The sequence below is a fragment of the Mobula hypostoma genome, chromosome 2, assembly GCF_963921235.1.
Source record: "Mobula hypostoma chromosome 2, sMobHyp1.1, whole genome shotgun sequence".
NCBI classification, from domain to species: domain Eukaryota; kingdom Metazoa; phylum Chordata; class Chondrichthyes; order Myliobatiformes; family Myliobatidae; genus Mobula; species Mobula hypostoma.
The window spans coordinates 228,467,813-228,489,789 of NC_086098.1; the positions used below are offsets into that span (position 1 = coordinate 228,467,813).

General features: G+C 44.8%; 1 protein-coding gene across 4 annotated transcripts in view; it reads left to right on the top strand.

Annotated features, from left to right (window-relative positions):
- Positions 1-21,977, top strand: part of LOC134342912 (engulfment and cell motility protein 2) — a 218,360-nt gene that overhangs the window by 119,463 nt on the left and 76,920 nt on the right. For 3 of the 4 annotated variants that reach the window (XM_063041595.1, XM_063041597.1, XM_063041598.1), the window contains 3 exons: positions 748-917; positions 2,243-2,263; positions 4,339-4,438. In XM_063041595.1, coding sequence (XP_062897665.1) covers positions 748-917; positions 2,243-2,263; positions 4,339-4,438 — 291 coding nt within the window. The remainder of the gene's footprint in view (positions 1-747; positions 918-2,242; positions 2,264-4,338; positions 4,439-21,977) is intronic. The other variant, XM_063041599.1, reaches the window with a different exon arrangement.

The following is a 21,977-nucleotide window of genomic DNA, read 5'->3' on the forward strand; positions in this document are numbered from 1 at the left end:
TACCATAAATAATTAAGAAAGGTAACAATGTTTTTGAGTGCAAGAAAAACTGAATAAAAAAGCAAGGAGATGAGGCTTTCATTTACATATGGTATTGGTGAGACCATATCTGCAGCACTGCGTAGAGTATTGGCTTCCTTATTTAAGGGAGGACATTGACTCAACAGCAGCAGTTCTGCAATTTACCAGACTAATACAGAGAATGGGCAGGTTACCTTTTAAGAGGAGACTGGACAGGCCAGACATACCCGCTGTGGTTGAGAAGAGTGAGTGCTATTTGAATAAGGTGTAAAAGATTTCGAGGAGTCTTGATGAAGAAGATGTGGGGAGGATATTTCTACTTGTACTAGGAAACGCTGGTTAAAAATAAGGGATCACTCATTTGGATAGATGAAGCAAAAATATTTCAGGCTCAAGTGTCTTCAGTACTCTCTTCCTGAAAGGTGGTGGAAGCAGAGCTTTAGAATATTTTTGAGGGAGAAGTTTTTAATAAGCAAGGGGATGAGAGGTTACATCAGGTAAGAATACAGAGCTCAGGTTACAGCCGGGTTGGCCATTAAGTGGATAGGCTTGAGGGATCTTGTGTCCCACTTTTAGTTCATGTCTCATTGAAGGGGCAGAACAATCAAGTAGGCTTCTGTGGGGGTGCATGGTTGATATTTTATCTTGCCGAATTTGATGTAGTAAACTGCGACTAATGGGCTCTTTGGGGATTGTGCAAAATCCTAACCTGGCTGTTGTTTGCAGAACCGAGCAGCCCGCCAGCTGCTGGAGAGGATCCAGTCCTTGTGCCTGGACTCGAGGCTCGATGCTCTGAAGGAACTGGCCAAGCTGTCAGCTGATGCCACTTTTGCCACTGAATTTATCAACATGGAGGGGATTTTTATCCTGATGTTGCTGGTGGAGAGTGGAACCAAGTGAGTTCCTAGTTTTTCTTTAACTTGGTATTTGTGAAGTAGACATTTCAGTGGGTGGACCAGTTATTTGGAGAAGTTGGTGAACTTTGTTCACTCAGAGGCATCTGAGGGAAGATGTTAGATGGGGAAATTGTAGTTAATAAGAAAAATGCTTTGATTTTGTTTCTATATGCATTATATATGTTATATACAAGTAGTTATATGACAATAAACTTGATTGAAGTATGGACTTGTAACCACATGATACAGATTTGAAATTATTGACAAATGAAAGAGACTCAGGAAATTACACAAATTGAAGTGCCATGGTGTGGTCTTATAATTTGCAAGGTTTTGTCTGAAAGGGGTATTAGACTATGATTCAGCAGTAATTTTCGAAAGGGAAAAGGATAAATACCAAAGAATGAATGGAACTCTGGGGAATCTGGAACAATGTAATTCAAAGGCTAATCATTACCTCCTTGAAAGAGCAGAGGCTGTGGAATATGTTCTGTTGCACTGTACAAGTCCATGGTATCAAATGGGTATGGTAGCATGTCAGGCCATCTTTTCTCTCCATTATGCCACAGACCTCAGTGCCTTGAGTCACCGTAGAGAGCACACTTCAGCTGGTTTTTGTGCTCATTGCCTGTCAAGCCAAAAAGACATAGGAGCTGAATTAGGCCAATCAGCCCTTTGAGTCTGCTCCACCATTCGATCCTAGTTGATTGTCAAGGGAAACCTTGCTTTGCCTTTGCCCTGTAATGGCCCTTCTTGCATCGCAGTACCCAGCTTCCTGACCTTTTTAAACCAGCATGCTGAATCCTGTACATCATTCAATGGCTTTCACGCATTAACTGAAATCACTGACAGTTTTGTTAATCAACCCAATGCTTTCCGATAGCAGGCCAGCTTCCCACAGTTGCTACCTGAATCTGATGTTCACAGTCATACTCATTAACAATCTTTGAAGCGTGAACTCTGAGCAGATCCATCTTGGGATGACGTGCTTGGGAAGTTTTGTACATCTTGGGTTATGGGCTTGCTCTACCTCAGTCTTCTCTCTGATAATGAAGAGAGCCATGGCACAGAACATGCATCATCGTCCCTTCACGCCATGCTTACTGTGACAACTCGGTCATGGATAGAGAGTTGATACTCTATAATGTACTGTGAAAAATATTGCAAAATGCAGGAAAGCCATGCCATGTTAACCATGACAATAGTGGCTAGATCTTTAGAGAAGCAGTATAGTTTTTGATTTGTGGATGAATTGCCTGTTTCTCCTTTCTGCCCTGTTCTAATATCAAATATCCTCATTTACCTCCTTTGTCCATCACTTCAAGCAACTTGCTGGATAAATTCAGGTAAATGATGTTCTTGTGTGAAACTATCGAGACATGCTTGGCTGATTGCTTCATCCTCATTGGATAACCACTTGTGCCAACATTAAACTGAGTTGTGTTGCTTTATAGGTAATTGGTAGCCATTGCCATGTTAAGCAGTGTGACATTAACAGTCATGTCCCCTGGTAAATCAGACCTCCTTCACGCCATCTTGAAGTGTAATGGACCTGATCATCCCCCGCCGACTGGTCTTGGTTGTTGGTTAATTTTCCTGTCCAGACCCTAGGGCGTTCCTTGTGGCTGTATTGCCTTTAATTATCTGAAAAGGTCGTCAGTAACATGAGATCATCTTGTTTCTTTCATGAGCATTCAAACTGGCGTATTGCATAGGTAATTGAACAGGTTGAGCATTGCCTGGGCAGTGTATTCTCAAGTTAGCTGTTGATTGGACATTACTGTATTATGTACAGTCTGTTTGGCTGTGATGGCATCATGGAGTGGTACAGCATGAAAACAGGCCCTTCAACCCATTGAGTCTGTGATGACCACCGCATACCTTTTTATTCTAATCCCAATTTATTCCCCGCACATCAACTCTTCCTGGATTCTAGTACCCACTTACACAAGGGTCAACTTATAGCGCCAAATTACCCTAAAACCTGAACCTCTTTGGGATGTGGGAGGAAATGAGAGCACCCAGAGGATGTGCAAACTTCACGCAGCCGGCATCCGAGGCCAGGATTGAACCTGAGTCACTGCGCTCCTTTGCATCCCTGACTTCATAATGTCGATCTCCAAGACGAGCAGTTTGCAATCAAGTAGCTTTCTAACAGCAGGCAAATTGGATGCTGTGAACAGCCCAATAAACATTAGTGATCCATCAGAGCTGAGCTCAATGATTTCTAATTAGAAATTGGGTTAACGAATTGAAGGGTGATTTGGCCAGGTTGTTCAAAATTTGGTGGAAATGGGGAAATTATTTCCTGTAAGGAGAGATCAAGCCCAAAGGGAGAGTGGAGAAAGTAATGAAGATCTCTCCCAATGCACCCCACCCCACCAACCAAGTATCTGGGGAATGAATTGGAACTTCCAAGACTGATGGGTGATGGATACTTTGAAGGATATGGTACTGAGGGGTGAATGAGCCACAGTTGAATTGATTGACGGAGCAGAACACCTGACTTTCATTGCCAATCTTCTTGTCACCACAGACATGCAAGCTTTTTACCTAAAGAGAAGCTAATCTCTCTGTACCTGCTGACTGTGGAGAGTTGTTCGTTGTTAGTGAATTGGACTCGGCCACCTTAACTAATTTACTTTTGTCTCCTTAACCTGAAAAAGAGGATAGACCTGCAATGGAGGAAGTGTGGAAAAGAGTCTCCAGACAAGTTGTAGGGATGGCAGGTCTGCTTTATGGGGAGAGATCAAGCTGGCGAGGCATTATAGGAGAATGAACAATCTCATTGAAATGTACAAAATTCTTGCTGGGCTCGACAGGCTGATTAGAGAGAGAAAATTTCCCCTGACTGAGGAGTCTAGAACTTGGAATCACAGTCTTAGAATAAGTGATAAGCTATTTACAGCACGAGATGGTAAATTTTTGGAATTCTCTCCTGGCAGAAGTTGTGGAAGCTCAGCCACTGAGCTCATACAGAACTGAAGCTGATAGATTTCTTAACTTTTGAGGAGTCAAGGGGTCTGGGAATAGCCCAGCAAGTTGGTGTTTAAGGTGAAGAATCTGCTACAAACTTGCAAAATGGCAGAACAGGCTACACCTGCACTCCACTCCCATCCGCCAAAATGCTAAAACCTCTGCCTCACTCCATCACATTGTAGACCATGACTGAGGTTGGCTAATGTAGTATCTGACTAACACAGGTCTTACCTGTCTGGATTAGTATCTCTGCTGGATATTGCATTTTTACATTTCTGTTTTTGGGAGGGTCCACAGATTGGTGAAGGTTGTCTGATTTCCACACAGGACGGTGTGATTACTGATGTTGCTTTCATTCACCAATGCAAAACGTCAAGGGATACTGCACCCTACTGGATTTTTGTGTGTGATATTTGACCTATCTGTGCATGTTTCCTTGCAGTTTTGGGGAAATGCTGGCCTTCACACTGACAGCCTTCCTGGAGCTTATGGACCATGGCATCATCTCCTGGGATATGATCTCCACTGCTTTCATCAAACAGGTCAGACAGAGGGAAGTGAGGGGGAGATGAAGGAACTGTTCATTGGGCTAGCCTCCTGTTCAAGAATCACCTATGCTTCATATCTAGTTAATGAGACATACCGTAGGATTTGTTACTGGCTGTCCTATTGGTGACATGATAGTTAATTATTTTGTTGGAAGAAGGGATTTGAATTTAATGTCTTGTATTATCCTAGTATATAAAATAATGTTCTACAGCTAATGAAGTACTCTTGAAGTGCTGTCGTTGCTTTAAAAAGGAAACATGGTGCGAAGTTGTACCCAGCAAGTTCCACGATTGGTTGCCTGGCAGTGACACAAGTTGAAAGTTGAACCCTGATGAGAAGCATCAATGTACAACTTTCAGATCGTGTCATAATGTGGTGCCATGTGAGGCTGTGGGGTCTTTCACTCCTTACTGGGAGCAACAGACCCCACAGCTACACTTGGCATCACCTTAATGTGCTTTAGAATGGAGCTGGAGATCTCTGCCACGTGGTGTGACTTTTACCGCGGTAAGGCAAGACCGCTGCTACACAACCAGTTTAACTTTTCTAATTTCATGTCAATTCTGACACTTTAAAAGACAAAACTGGTTAGAATCTTCCAGCAGCTCTTGCACCAGGCTTTGGGAGTTTACTATTACTCCCTGGAAGTGCATTCAATTTGGGATTTAATATCTTTCTCAGAAGCAGGTATTTCTTTATTCTGCAGAAGAACTGGAAGGGAGATTAGGGAAAAGCTTTTTCATACAGAGGTTCGTAAAGGTCTGGGACTCATTGCCCAGAGTGGTGGTGAAGGGAGAAACCCTCCCCACACTTAAACAGGACCTGGATATGTACTTGAAAAACCATGACCTTGAGGACTTCAAACTTGGTGCTGGAGAATGGGCTGATCAGTCAGTTCAGGCGTGATAGATGGTATTGAAATTCTAAGTCTAAGTAAATTTATTATCGAAGTACGTAGGTGTCACCATACACTACCCTGAGATGCATTTTCTTGCAGGCATTTACAATAGATACAAAGAAACATGACAATCAATGAAAACCTGCACACAACGATGGACCAACAACCAAAGTGCATATACTGTAAGAATACAATGTGAAATTACAAATAAATAATAGTGAGAACACGAGTTGTAGAGACCATGAAAGTGAATCCATGGGTTGTGGTGGTGAAGTTTCTGGTTCAGTGTGAGCCCCATGACATTGGAAGGGACCCTGTGGTAGTAAAGCCACTGAACTGTCTTGTTGGAGATGTGCAATGCCTGAAACTTGGTGGTGCATATGTTACTTGCAGCTCATCACTGAGTACCCGAGTCCTCGGCAGATATTGGTCCATGGGCTGCTTCATTTGCTGTAGAGTTGTGATTGGAATTGAACATCATGCAATTATCAGTGAACCTCCTCACTTCTGACTGTTTGACAGAGTATGGTCATTGAAGATGGGCCTGGGACTGCAGTCCTGCAGTCGTGTCCTAGGTCTAGGATGCTTCAACTTCCACAATCCCACTTTCATTTTTACTCGAGGTGTACCTCTAGCTCACTTATAGCTCATTGATTTCAGTTTTGCTGGTCCACTTTGATGCCACACATGGTCAAATGTTGTACCAAGGGCAGTCACTCCCACCTCATCTCTGAATTCGATCTGTGTATGAAGAGGTCCTGATCAAGTTCAGCCTAGAAATGGTGAGCAGGGGTATTGTGGTGAATTAGTGATACTTGAGGGTAGATTTGATTGAGCAGTAGTCAGTCAGATTGGATGTGGACTGAATGTAACTGGGCAATCTTCCAGGCAACACACATCAAAGTTGCTGGTGAACGCAGCAGGCCAGGAAGCATCTCTAGGAAGAGGTACAGTCGACGTTTCGGGCTGAGACCCTTCGTCAGGACACATTGTCAGATGGTTATAATTGTGTTGGGACAGAGTTGGCGTGCAGATCTAAAGGGGCTGGGCGAGAGGGAGGAAGACAAGCCCACCCATACTTGCAGCCGATGGACTGGATGAAAAGGCAGACATCCTTTGTTTTTGTTCTTAATGCCAAGTGCCCAGAGGAATGTCTCTGGAACAATGAAACAGGTTACAGGTTTGTGGGACCTGCTGCTCTTGTAGTTCACTCCGGTAGGTTTTCTAGTGTGAAGGTGAGGGTCTTTACACTAGTGCTGAAGGAGTTTGCATCTTTAATGTATCCAGCCTTTGCATCAACAATGCAGAGGATACGAATGTTGTTTCTGATGTTTAGTTTGCTGTTTTCTCCCTTTTATACTGGTAACTGAAGGCTGACAATGAACACCCAGCAGGAGAAAGTGTGACCAATCTTCCTCCAAACAACAGAAGCTGAAAATGCTGAGGCTAACACTGCCTAAAAGCTCCTGACTGCGTCGTGGGGGAAGGGAATGCTAGCTGAAACTTGGGAAAGATTATCCACAGAAAGCTTAAACCAGCTCCGTTTGGAATGCATTCATCAGCTAAGATAAATGAAGCCTTCGGAGAATAAAGCTGATTAATTGTATTGTTGGTTTGACTGCCAGAAGTGGTTTTGTCTCTGAGCAAATGGGACCAGCGAAGGAATTGCCGTGATCAAATGTTTAACCTCAAAGGTTTCTAATTCCTTCCAACTCTAATCTATGACACAAAGGGTTATTGAGCCTGGAAGCAAGTCCAGACTTTCTGCCCTCTGGGAAAACTCCAGTGTTAGCTTCAGCCAAAAGAACCTTTTCCCACAGCCCAGCAGACATTGAACGCAGAGAGCCAGTGAGTTAACCCCTTTTATGCTGTGCCCTTCCTGCTGCCTGGAGCATGTGTTGTCTAGTGCTGTTTGCTGACTTTTTGCCATACACTTTCTAAAAAATGTGAAGGAGAAAATAGGAATGCTGGACAATTGCACTCAACAGAGAATCAGCTGGAATTATAGATCTGTTCACATGTGAAAACAGGCTTCAAATGTAAAAACTTGGTAAGAAGTTACTTCAGAGTGAAAACAAGATGACAGGTGATTCGGAGTAAATACCAAACAAGACAAAATCTGTAGATGCTAGAAATCCGAGCCACACACACAAAATGCTGGAGGAACTCAGCAGGCCAGGCAGCATCAATGAAAAAAGTACAGTCGACATTTCGGGCCAAGACTTTTCAGCAGGACTGGAGGAAAAAAAACATAGAGTTGATTTTAATGGTTGGGGGGAGGGGAGAGAGCAACACAAGATGATAGGTGAGACTGGGAGGGAGAGGGATGAAGTAAAGAGCTGGGAAGTTGATTGGTGAAAGAGATACAGGGCTGGAGAAGGGGGAGTCTGATAGAAGAGGACAGAAGGTTGTGGAAGTAAGGAAAGTGGGGAGGAGCAGCAGAAGGAGGTGATGGATGGGCAAGGAGATAAGGTGAGAGAGGGAAAATAGATGGGGAATGATGTGGGGGAGGGGGTCTTGCTAGAAGTTCGAGGTTCATGCCATCAGTTTGGAGGCTACGCAGATGAAATATAAGATGTTGTTCCTCCAACCTGACTGTGGCCTCATCGCGACAGTAGGGGAGGCCATGGATTGACGTATCAGAATGGGAATGGGAAGTGGAATTAAAATGGGTGGCCACTGGGAGATCCCGTTTCTTCTGGCAGATGGAGCGTAGGTGCTCGGTGAAGCGGTCTCCCAGTCTACATCAGGTCTCGCCGATATGCAGGAGGCCACAGTGGGAGCACCGCGCGCAGTATATGATCCCAATGGACTCACAGGTGAAGTGTCGCCTCACCTGGGAGGACTGTTTCGGGCCCTGAATGGTAGTGAGGGAGGAGGTGTATTGGCAGGTGTAGCACTTGTCCACTTGCAAGGATAAGTGCCAGGAGGGAGATCAATGGAGAGGGATGATTGGACAAGGGAGTCGTGTAGAGAGCATCCCTGTGGAAAGCAGAAAGCTGGGGGGGGTGTGGGGAAGATGTGCTTGATGGTGGAATAGAGATGGGGAGATGGCCTTCCTCTGGTGCTCCTCCCCCTTTTTTCTTTCTTCCATGTCCTTCTGTCCTCTCCTATTAGATTTCTCCAGTCCTATATCTTTTTCACCAATCAACTGCCCAGATCTTTACTTCACCCCTCCCCCTCCCAGCTTCACCAATCACCTTGTGTTTCTTTCTCCCCTTCCCCCATCTTTTAAAACAACTCCTTGTCTTTTTTTTCTCCAGTCCCGCTGAAGGGTTCTGGTCCGAAACATCGACTGTACTTTTTTTTCCATTGGTGCTGCCTGGCCTGCTGAGTTCCTCCAGCATTTTGTGCGTGTGTGTGTGTGTGTTGCTCCAGAGTAAATTCCACTCACTTTGAAGGAACTGGGCAAATCTACAAGGAGCGCTGCGACACGGAAACAGCGTTCCATCACCAAGGACCCCCGCCATCCAGGCTGTGCTCTCGCTGCTGCCATTGGGAAGGAGGTACTGGAGCCACACTTCCAGGTTCAGGAACAGTTATTACTCTCCAGCCAGCCGGCTCCTGAACCAGCGGGATAACATCATTCAAGTCAACATTGAACTGACTCCACAACTTATGGACTCACTTTCAAGGACTTTACAACTCATAGTCTCAGTATTATTTACCCACTTACTTGTTATATTTGCACATTGGTTGTTTGTCAGTCTTGGTGTGTAGTTTGACAATGATTCTACTGTATTTCTTTGTTCTACTGTGAATACCTCAAGCCGATGAATACCAGTAGTGTACGTTGACATATGCGTACTTTAATAATTTACTTTGAAATTAGATTGTGAATACTTTTCCATATTGTAGAGGAGGAACAAATTTTAAAACTTAATTAACATGTCTGTACATATGTGATCCATTCACACTCTCTCTTCAATGTACAATATCGATCTACTTGCTCTTGTTAACCAGCTCATAACTTCTCCAGTGGATAGGGTGGGATGGGAGCTGTCTTTGGGGTCCCAACGCTCCAGTTCAGTCACTGGGCTTGTGGGTACTGCCCCTCTTCTCTCTTCATTTCTGTTTGCTGATTTCAAAATTACACTCTGTACACATTTTTAATTTTCATTGCAGAATTAAACCCTTTAATGGGATCAATATGAGGACCCAGGAGGCCTGAAAGATCCTAAATTGTAGGGAAATGAAAACCTGCTTGGTTATTTGCCTTTCCTTTGAGGGGAAACTGTGTGGGCATATGGTTAAATGTTTTATATTAGTAGAGACCTCCTCTCACTCCTTGCCGATTTTGCTTACATCATGGTGTGTGGCAGTATTTTTCAGGCCAAAGAGGAGAAGTTAAGCTTTGAAATAGGCAGGAACAAAAAAACTTGCAGGAAAAAGCAATCAAGTACTCTTGAGCAGATGTGTGTTGGTGGTGTCTTTATTCTTTGCCATTGACTTCATCCCATGTCCCTCCTTTTCTATGTCTTTTTGCCCCTCATTTGCAAGTATCCACACGCTGAGATTTTCTTTCTGTACCCCCTGCCTTGCCCCTTGCATAATTCTCAACTTGTTTTTATGGTTTCCTTCTCATTCTCTTCTGTGTTCTCTTCCACGTGCTCTCCATCCTCCTATCTGTCTTGTTCTGTCACTTTTTCTATCAGTGTTGGTATCTCCATCCTGCTCTGTTCTGTGCACGGCCAGGGGAATCACTGGAAGGTGCAAGACTCCCTGTCATTAGCACGCTACGGCAGAGCGCTGAGATTTACAAGTTTGATGTCACGCAGTGGAAACGTGCTATATGTTTTAATTAACTTCAGCCCTGCCTTATCTAATTAGTGCTTACAAACTGTAGCTGATGATTGCTGTGATCAGCCTGTGATAATTTATCGATTTTGTTTTTTTTTGGTGGGGTGGTGGAGAAAGAACGTAAAATGCATTGGTGTGAATGCCACTAATATGTTACAAGCAAAAGAAGAGCGAATTACAGAGCCCAGTGGTCTGCCTCTTGAAAGTGGACACAGGACCGTAGAGCCTGTGTTGTCCACTAGGGTCCGGTGTCTCAGCCATGCAGCATTTTTTCAACATGTCAGTCAATGGCTTCCTCTACTGTCAAGATAAGGCCACACTCAGGTTAGAGGAGCAACACCTTATATTCTGTCTGGGTAGCCTCCAACCTGATGACATGAACATTGATTTCTTGAACTTCCTATTTTGGCTATTACCCCCCGCCCCCAATCTCATTCACCATTCCTGTTTCCCTCTCTCAGCTTATCTCCTTGCATGCCCATCACCCAATAGTAACAGGGACATTGAGGAGCAGATAGGGAGACAGATTCTGGAAAGGTGTAATAATAACAGGGTTGTCATGGTGGGAGATTTTAATTTCCCAAATATCGATTGGCATCTCCCTAGAGTGAGGGGTTTAGATGGGGTGGAGTTTGTTAGGTGTGTTCAGGAAGGTTTCTTGACACAATAGGTAGATAAGCCTACAAGAGAAGAGCCTATACTTGATCTGGTATTGGGAAATGAACCTGGGCAGGTGTCAGGTCTCTCAGTGGGAGAGCATTTTGGAGATAGTGATCACAGTTCTATCTCCTTTACCATGGCATTGGAGAGGGATAGGAACAGATAAGTTAGGGAAACATTTAATTGGAGTAAGGGGAAATATGAGGCTATCAGGCAGGAACTTGGAAGCATAAATTGGAAACAGATGTTCTCAGGGAAACATATGGAAGAAATGTGGCAAATGTTCAGGAGATATTTGCGTGGAGTTCTGCATAGGTACGTTCCAATCAGACAGGGAAAGGATGGTAGGGTACAGGAACTGTGGTGTACAAAGGCTGTTGTAAATCCAGTCAAGAAGAAAAGAACTTACAAAAGGTTCAAAAGACTAGGTAATGATAGATATCTAGAAGATTATAAGGCTAGCAGGATGGAGCTTAAGAATGAAATGAGAAGATCCAGAAGGGGCCATGAGAAGGCCTTGGTAAGCAGGATTAAGGAAAACCCCAAGGCATTCTACAAGTATGTAAAGAGCAAGAAGATAAGACATGAGAGAGTAGGACCAATCAAGTGTGACAGTGGAAAAGTGTGTATTGAACTGGAGGAGATAACAGAGGTACTTAATCAATACTTTGCTTCAGTATTCACTGCGGAATAGGATCTTGGCGATTGTACGGATGACTTAACGGCGGACTGAAAAGCTTGAGCATGTAGATATTATGAAAGAGGATGTGCTGGAGCTTTTGGAAGGCATCAAGTTGGATAAGTTCCCAGGACCAGATGAGATGTACCCCAGGCTACTATGGGAGGCAAGGGAGGAGATTGCTGAGCCTCTGGCGATGATCTTTGCATCATCAATGGGGATGGGAGATGTTCCAGAGGATTGGAGGGTTGTGGATGTTGTTCCCTTATTCAAGAAAGGGAGTAGAGATAGCTCAGGAAATTATAGACCAGTGAGTCTTACTTCAGTGGTTGGTAAGTTGATGGAGAAGATCCTGAGAGGCAGGATTTATGAACATTTGGAGAGGTATGATATGATTAGGACTAGTCAGCATGGCTTTGTCAAAGGCAGGTTGTGCCTTACGAGCCTGATTGAATTTTTTGAGGATGTGACTAAACACATTGACGAAGGTCGAGCAGTAGACGTAGTGTATATGGATTTCAGCAAGGCATTTGACAAGGTACCCATTGCAAGGCTTATTGAGAAGGCAAGGAGGCATGGGATCCAAGGGGACATTGCTTTGTGGATCCAGAACTGACTTGCCCACAGAAGGCAAAGAGTGGTTGTAGACGGATCATATTCTGCATGGAGGTCGGTGACCAGTGATGTCCCTCAGGGATCTGTTCTGGGACCCCGACTCTTTGTGATTTTTATAAATGACTTGGATGATAAAGTGGAGGGATGGGTTAGTAAATATGTTGATGACACAAAGGTTGGAGGTGTTGTGGATAGTGTGGAAGGCTGTCAGAGGTTACAGTGGGACATTGAAAGGATGCAAAACTGGGCTGAGAAGTGGCAGATGGAGTTCAACCCAGATAAGTGTGAAGTGGTTCAAATATGGCAGGATATAGTATTAATGGTAAGACTCTTGGCAGTGTGGAGGATCAGAGGGATCTTGGGGTCCGAGTGCACAGGACACTCAAAGCTGCTGCGCAGGTTGACTGTGTGGTTAAGAAGGCATACGGTGCATTGGCCTTCATCAATTGTGGGATTAAGTTTAGGAGCCGAGAGGTAATGTTGCAGCTATATAGGACCCTGGTCAGACTCCACTTGGAGTACTGTACTCAGTTCTGGTCACCTCACTACAGGAAGGATGTGGAAACCACAGAAAGGGTGCAGGGAAGATTTTCAAGAATGTTGTCTGGATTGGGGAGCATGCCTTATGAGAATACGCTGAGTGATCTTGGCCTTTTCTCCTAATCCGCCTTTATTCCTAATCATTCTCCGATGGAGGATGAGAGGTGATCTGATAGAGGTGTACAAGATAATGAGAGGCATTGATCGTGTGGGTAGTCAGAGGCTTTATCCCAGGGCTGAAATGGCTAGCATAAGAGGGCACAGTTTTAAGGTGCTTGGAAGTAGGTACAGAGGAGATGTCAGGGGTAAGTTTTTTACGCAGAGAGTGGTGAGTGCGTGGAATGGGCTGTCAGCGACGGTGGTGGAGGCGGATACGATAGGGTCTTTTAAGAGACTCCTGGGACAGGTACATGGAGCTTAGAAAAGTAGAGGGTTATGGGTAACCCTAGGTCATTTCTAAGGACATGTTCAGCACTGCTTTGTGGGCCGAAGGGCCTGTATTGTGCATAGGTTTTCTATGTTTCTATGTTTACCTCAACGGACTTACCACAAGGCAGTGGGGCTCTTTCCCCATAGCTGGGACAGTGGTTGATGGGCGGCAGGGCGTGTCCACACAGAGGTGGGCCTGCACGCCACGTCTCTGGGGCCTACTGCTGCTCCGAGATCCCCTGTAGTTTGGCCTGGGACCATAAGATACCCAGTTTCCATGTGTGGCCCCAAGGAGGCACTGCAGGAGTCTTGGTGGTGGAGAGGCTGTGTACTGGCAGGAGGAGGCTTACAGACTCGGCTCCTCTTTTCACTACTGCACCAGAAGCTTCACACACCAAGACAGAAGTGGTTTGCCAATGGAGTACCAGTGTCCCACCCACTCTACCTGCCTTCACTGTTAGTGATGAAAAGCTGTCAGTAGTGCCATCTTTCAAATATCTGGGGAGCATTCTCTCTGAGGATAGCGGCATTGACAACATCATCCAGAGCCGCATTAAACAGGCATCAGCTGCCTTTGGGAGACTTCGGCAAAGAGTCTTTCAGAACAGGAGCCTTCGTCCCTCCACAAAGGTCACCATATACCAAGCAATCTATGTCACCACCGTTGTTTATAGCTGTGAAGCTTGGGTAACCTACAGCCATCACATCAAGTCCTTGGAGCGCTTCTACAGAAACTGCCTCCAGCGCATCCTGGGAATTGCCTGGCGTGAGCGGGTGCCTCACACTGAAATACTTGTAAAGACCAACTGCAGAAGTATTGAGGCCATGATCACCCAGCATCAGCTGCATTGGCTGGGCCATGTGATAAGGATGCCCCCATGTCGGCTACCCCGCAGAGTGTTATACGGCCAGCTACTTCATGGTCGACGCTCAGCTGGAAGGCCGAAGAAGCGCTATAAGGATCAGATGAAGAATGCTTTAAGGAAGTGCAAGATCAGACCCGAGGACCTGGAGGAGGTTGCTGCTGACCGTACCACTTGGCAACAGCTGTGTAGGGACGGGGTTCATATTCTGAAGATGGAAAGAACAACCGGAAGACAGCAGAAGAGAACCAGGAGAAATGCAGCCATGGTTGTCACCACTACCACATTTACGTGTCCCACCTGCAATAGAGCTTGTGGGTCCAGGGTAGGACTGTATCGTCAACAAAGATCTCACTGTTAAAGGAGTGGACGTCGTCATCGGATTTCGATGGACAACCGAAGAAGAGATGTTTAACATAGAAACATAGAAAATAGGTGCAGGAGTAGGCCATTCGGCCCTTCGAGCCTGCACCGCCATTTATTATGATCATGGCTGATCATCCAACTCAGAACCCCGCCCCAGCCTTCCTTCCATACCCCCTGATCCCCGTAGCCACAAGGGCCATATCTAACTCCCTCTTAAATATAGCCAATGAACTGGCCTCAACTGTTTCCTGTGGCAGAGAATTCCACAGATTCACCACTCTCTGTGTGAAGAAGTTTTTCCTAATCTCGGTCCTAAAAGGCTTCCCCTTTATCCTCAAACTGTGACCCCTCGTTCTGGACTTCCCCAACATCGGGAGCAATCTTCCTGCATCTAGCCTGTCCAATCCCTTTAGGATTTTATACGTTTCAATCAGATCCCCCCTCAATCTTCTAAATTCCAACGAGTACAAGCCCAGTTCATCCAGTCTTTCTTCATATGAAAGTCCTGCCATCCCAGGAATCAATCTGGTGAACCTTCTTTGTACTCCCTCTATGGCAAGGATGTCTTTCCTCAGATTAGGGGACCAAAACTGCACACAATACTCCAGGTGTGGTCTCACCAAGGCCTTGTACAACTGCAGTAGTACCTCCCTGCTCCTGTACTCGAATCCTCTCGCTATAAATGCCAGCATACCATTCGCCTTTTTCACCACCTGCTGTACCTGCATGCCCACTTTCAATGACTGGTGTATAATGACACCCAGGTCTCGTTGCACCTCCCCTTTTCCTAATCGGCCACCATTCAGATAATAATCTGTTTTCCTGTTTTTGCCACCAAAGTGGATAACTTCACATTTGCCACATTAAATTGCATCTGCCATGAATTTGCCCACTCACCCAACCTATCCAAGTCACTCTACATCCTCTTAGCATCCTCCTCACTGCTAACACTGCCACCCAGCTTCGTGTCATCCGCAAACTTGGAGATGCTGCATTTAATTCCCTCATCAAAGTCATTAATATATATTGTAAACAACTGGGGTCCCAGCACTGAGCCTTGCGGTACCCCACTAGTCACCGCCTGCCATTCTGAAAAGGTCCTGTTTATTCGCACTCTTTGCTTCCTGTCTGCTAACCAATTCTCCATCCACATCAATACCTTACCCATAATACCGTTTACCTCCCTCTGGTGCTCCTTCCCTTTCCCTTTCCTATCAGATTCCCTCTTCTCTAGCCCTTTATCTCTTTCATCCTTCAGGGTGTGTATTGCTTTGGGTTTTCAGTATCAGCAGATTTTCTCAGGTGAGCAATTTTTCACTGCTGCATTGTAGTGTGATTCCGTATTGAGGACCAGGCTGTGCTACAGGATTCACCAATGATCCTTTGCTTTACTGCTGAAGATTGCCATTTTGAATCCCATTCCATAATCTGACCTAGTTGGGTTCATCCTGAATCAACCTATGCAGCTGATCTTTTTCATTCAAGTGATCTCCCTGTACGATGAGCAATGGTAAATTATTTTCAAAAGCACCTTAGGGGCCAGTCTCTACAGCAGATTTTTCATCTTCCATGGCAGTTTACAGCCATATGCTGCATTAATTTGTGCCTCTGAAGCACAGAGCTTTAGTTTCAAGTCTCCATGGAGACTCGTGCACAAGATCCATCCTGACACATGCAAGCTTTGTGCCAAGTTTCCCAGAACTTCTCGCTTGTGATGCAGGGTTTTGACCAGGATGTGAACAATTCCCACAGATGCCTCTCGACCTGCTGAGTTCTTCCAGCAACTTGTTTGTTGCTTCAGGTTCTGTCGTCCGTAGTCTCTTGTGTTTCTACTTTCAGAATGATAGACCAGAGAAAGAAGCCGTTCAGCTGAAGAATTTAAGATGCCCTACATTTACTTTCCTCCAAGTACTGACCTAGAAAAGCCGGAGTGAATTAGTACCCACCTTCTAGTTGGGCAGTATGTTTCACTTGCTAACCATCTATTCAGTTTTGTGTCTTTTTAAGGGTTTTCCTTTGGTCCTCTTGCCAAAGTCCTTCGGTTACTTGCTCTTTGAACTTTCCTCTAATGGGAAGAGGATCAAGAGGTCTGCTGCCTGGGCTCATTACTTTGAGTAACTCAAAATTCTTCCAGTAAATCTCTCCACCATCTTCTCTGTCCCTAAGGGAAATTATTCTATTCCTCCCCGCCTCCCCACACTTCCTGGACCATTCCAGTGAGACTTTTGAGTCTTGTCTTGGGCCTTTGCACACCTGTTCTCATTGGATGATTAGAATTGGACTCCATGCTTCAGTGGTGGCAAAACCATATATTGATAAAAGTCCATGATCACACTGCTTTGGTGTTCAGATTCATTTTCTGTGTTTTTGAGATTTCACAATTGGCCCAAAGATTTCTGCCCTACATACTTTATTGTGTTCACTTTCTTGTGCCTCTCCATTCCACCAGCCTGCCTGTATCCTCCTGAAGTCTATAATCACCATATTTTGTCATCTGAAAATCTTGAAACTATCCCCTCTGTTGAAAGGTCCAAGCTATTGAAATACAATAGTAGTCTCAGGAATAACATGTGCTTTCCTCCAGTCCAAAAATAATTCCTGTTTTGTCCCTAACTCAGTTTGTGATCCATGCTGCCACAACCTTTAATGTAATGTCAACTCTTTATATTCATTATTGCCTCTGCTATCTTCTCATTTCATGTGTTGTTTTCTATGCTTTCTCAATGATATTTGAGATCAGTCACTGACTATTTTCATGTTTTGATCTCCATTTATTTTCCTCTTGCCCTGCTAAGCCACTCTAAATACAGTGCTTACTTGTGGAAGAACCTTTTCCTCAAATCACTTACCACTGCACTCTTAAACTTCTGACACAAGAGCACTGGCTCTCAGCTGTTGATGAGGAAAACTACAGCTTTTTGAATACCTTATGAAGACATCCTCCTCCTCCCACTTACCACCATTGCCCTCTTGTCATTCATTCCCTGTGGTATGGAAGTTGTCCTGTCCAAGACCGGAAGAAGCTGCAGAAGGTCATGAACACAGCCCAGCACATCACACAAACCAATCTTCCGTCCGTGGACTCACTTTACACCGCACGCTGTCGGAGCAGTGCTGCCAAAATAATCAAGGACACGACCCACCCAGCCAACACACTTTTCATCCCTCTTCCCTGCGGGAGAAGGCTCAGGAGCTTGAAGACTCGTACAGCCAGATTTGGGAACAGCTTCTTTCCAACTGTGATAAGACTGAATGGATCCTGACCCGGATCTGGGCTGTACCCTCCAAATATCCGGACCTGCCTCTCAGTTTTTCTTGCACTACCTTACTTTTCCCTTTTCTATTTTCTATTTATGATTTATAATTTAATTTTTTAAATATTTACTATCCATTTGTACTCCAGGGAGCACGAAGCGCAGAATCAGATATCACTGTGATGATCAATTGTTTGGCGACAGTAAAGTATAAAGTATATCACTCAGCTCTACTCCCTTGTCAGACAACTGTCACCTTACAGCCATTGAGTTAGAATTCACAAATTTCTGCCCAGTTGTGTTCAGCTCTTGTTTCTTGATACATGCTCCAATGAGGAGGCTTCTCGTTATTGAAAATTGCAATGCAGTGAGTTTCTGGGAACACAACTGTGCCCTGAAACACCAAGGCTTCTGACGGAGTTGGACTTGACAAGAGCTTATTTTATCTTGGGTCCTGCTCTCTGTCATTAAAACTGATCAGACAGGTCATCAAAGGCAGGCAATTTGAACAACTTCCAATAGGACCAGAGAAAGTTGCATGGAAAGCATTCAAGGATGTTGTTGAAAATTATCTTGGCAACTACAGAGCACCAAACTACATGCAGCTGGTTGACAACATGCTTCAAGCATACAGAACCATAAAGTGCAGCATGTCACTAAAAATTTGTTTACTGCATTTGCATTTAGACTTCCTCCCAGCAAATCTTGGTACTGTCAGTGACGAGCATGGTGAAAGGTTTCACCAGGATATTGTGGTCATGGAGAAACGGTGTCAGGGCAACTGGAATCCATCAGTGCTGGCTGGCTGGCTGATTATTGTTAGATACTTAATTGAGAAGTCGCAGACACTGAGTACAAATGAAAATCATCAAAAGATTTTTAGTTTAATTGAACCATTCCAAAGCATCAACAGCATTATGCAATTAAATGTATTTTTTTATATAGGCATCCGTTAGACTCATAAGACCATGGATTTGTGCCTTGGAAGGTTTCCAGGATGCAGGCCTGGGCAAGGTTGTATGGAAGACCGGCAGTTGCCCATGCTATGCTGCAAGTCTCCCCTCTCCACGCCACCGATGTTGTCCAAGGGAAGGGCATTAGGACCCATACAGCTTGGCACCAGTGTCGTCGCAGAGCAATGTGTGGTTAAGTACCTTGCTCAAGGTCACACACGCTGCCTCAGCCAAGGCTCGAACTAGCGACCTTCAGATCGCTAGACGAACACCTTAACCACTTGGCCACGCGCCAGCCTATGTATTATATTCAATAAAAGTTAATTTGTTGTTTCTCCACAAATTCCTAGGTGATACAAAGTAGTTTGAACTTGTACAGTATTTGTGTTCAGCTTCAAGTGGTCGAAAAAAAATTAAGCAAAAAAAATTTCTGAGGAAGCAACACTTTTGGGGAAAAAAATTAGTTGTCTAGTGTAATCAGCTCCTTGGTTTTGCTGACGTTGAGTGAGAGGTTGTTGTTGACACCACACAGTCAGGTTTTCATTCACCCTCCTATGTGCTGATTCGTCGCCACCTTTGATTTGGCCAATGACTGGTGTCGTCAACAAACTTAAATATGGCATTGAAGCTGCGGTTAGCCTCACAGTTGTATGTATAAAGCGAATAGAGCAGACGGCTAAGCACACAGCCTTGTGGTGCATCTATGCTGATGGAGATTGTGGAGGAGAGGTTTTTGCCAACCCAGCCTGTCTGGGGTCAGCAAGTGAAGAAATTGAGGATCCAGTTGCAGAGGAGATATTGAAGCCAGGCCTTGAAGCATATTGATTAGTTTTGAGGAAACGAAAGTATTGAATGCTGAGCTGTAGTCAATGAAGAGCATCCTGATGTATGCATTTTCATTGTCCAGGTGTTCTAGGGTTGAGCAAAGAGCTTATGAAATAGCATCTGCTGTTGACCTATTGTGATGGTAAGCAAACTGAAGCAGATCCAAGTTGCTTCTCAGGAAGTATCTGATGTGTTTGCTCAACCTCTCAAAGCACTACATCACAGTGGATGTAAGTGTTGCTGGATGATTGGCTTTGAGGCACGTTGCTACGTTCAGCAGTACAGTTGAATCCTGCTTGAAGCAAGTGGATACTTCAGACTGCCTTGGCGAGTAGTTACCGATATTGGTGAGGCTCTAGCCAGTTGATCAGCCCAGGTCTTTAGTACTCGGCCATGTCCCTCTATTTGGGGCTGTGTGCTTTCAGTGGGTTCATCCTCTTGAAGGGTGATCTCATGTCACCCTCGAGGACAGAAATCACAGGATCATCAAGGGTTATGTTAAGGCATGAAGGTTCTTCCTTGTTTTGACAGTCATAGTGAGAATAAAAGGCACTGAGCTCATCTGAGAGCAAAGCCTTGTCACCACCAATGTCACATGGTTTCACTTTGTAGGAGGTGATATTATTTTAGTTGTCAAACATCCTTCAGTGATTCCAGTTTGGTCCAAAATTGCCACTTTGCATATGACATGGCTTTCCGGAGATTGTACCTGGACCTCTTGTATTTTACTTGTTCGCCAGATCTGAATGCCACTGATCTGGCCCTCAGCAGATTGTGGATCTCTCGGTTCATCCAGGGCTTCTGGTTGGAGAAGACGCTGATGGATTTTTTGGGGACACACCCTTCTATGACTATTTTTGTAAAGTCCATGACAGCCATGGAGAATTCATTAAGATCCTCGAAGTCCTTGAACAAGGTCCAATTCACTGACTCGAAGCAATCCTGTAGCTGTTGCTTTGCCTCCCCTGACCGCCTCCTTGTTGTCCTTGTCTCTGGAGTCGAGCTCTATAGCCTTTGCCTGTATGCAGGTAGGAGGGGACAGCCGAGTGATCAGATTTTCTAAAGTGCGGAATTGGAATGGAATGGTAGGCATTCCTAATCGTAGTATAGCAGTGGTTGATTGTGTTGGGACCCCTGGCTGCAGGTAAAATATTGATGATAATTGGGAAGAGATTTCTTTAAACAAGCCTGATTGAAGTCCCCAACAATGATTTGAAAGGCGTCGGGGTTAGGCTATTTCATGTTTGGTGATAGTGACACTCAGTGCCTTGAGTGCCTGCTTAACATAGGCATTTGGTGGTATGTAAACTCTGGTGCGGATCATGGAGGGGAACCCTCTGGGTAAGTAAAATATTCAGCACTCACTCAATCATTAGATGTTCCATGTCAGGGGAACATAGACGTCTGAACACCACAAAGAGTTTATCATGAAACACCGGCCGCGACAACTTGCTTTCTCTGAATTAGCAGTCCATTTGATCCAATGTATCAAGAAGCCCTTAGGTCTCAACAATGTATCCAGTTTGTCTGGAGTGAGCTGTGTCTCTGTGAAACAGAATGCAGCAATTTCTCATTTCCCTTCAATCCAGCAATCTCGCCCTAGGTCCTCAGTCTTGTTCTCCAGTGACTGTACATTTGCTACCAAGATGCTGGGTAGAAGTTGTTTCATACCCCGGCATTTTAGCCTGGTTTGGAGTTCCTCCAGGTGCACCAATTTCCTTTGAACCTCGATGATATGGCTCAGTGAATTAATTGTCACTGTAAATTACCACATATGCAGATGAATGGCGGAATCCAAGGGAAGTTGATGGCAATGTGGGGAGACTAAGATGGCACCAGAGATATACGGTGACGTTTCGTAGGCAGCTCACAATACTACTAGATATACTTCTTCCAAACTACGATTGCTGCAATCTGTAGTCTGTAATTTCCCTTTAAGAAGCGTATTTTTGAACCACCTGAGCTAACTTGTGACTTTACTATCTCCTGGAGGATTTGGTGAACATGACTCTCAGGAATGTGGGTACAGCACCTTGCAGAGGACGAATGTCGGCCATTGCCTGAGCAGAGGGCGCCGATTGAAGCATCGAGGTCTGAGAGCAGAAAACAAAGGCTAATCTGGCTGCCCACCTTGTTCGCCTCCACTTGCTCCGCTTCCCTCTCTTCTCACCACTACAGTCAGGAGGGTGGTGCTGGAGTCTGGGTCCCACACCGCCAGGTTCAGGAGCAGTTGGTGCCTGCAACCATCGGGCTCCTGGACCGAGTTCACTCACCTCGGCGCTGAACCGATTCCACCACCTGTCAACTCGCTTTCGGGGATTCTGCAGCTCGTGGTCTCAGTATTACTTGTTTACTCTCTTTTTTTATTATTTACACAAGTTGTTGACATTTGCACATTGTATATTTGCCAGTCTTTGGTTTCTCGTGCATTCTGTTGTATTTCCTTGTTTTCCTGCGGGATGCCTGCAGGAAAATGAATCTTAAGGTAATGTGTGGTATGAACACTTTGCTAATAAATTTGATTTGAACTTTGATTAACTTGCAGGAGAAAAGCTAGCGGGAAAACTGATCCGCTCTGTGAATTGACACAGATCTGTTGGGCCAAGTGGTTTCTCCCATGTCATAACATTTCATAAAACAATGAAAATAT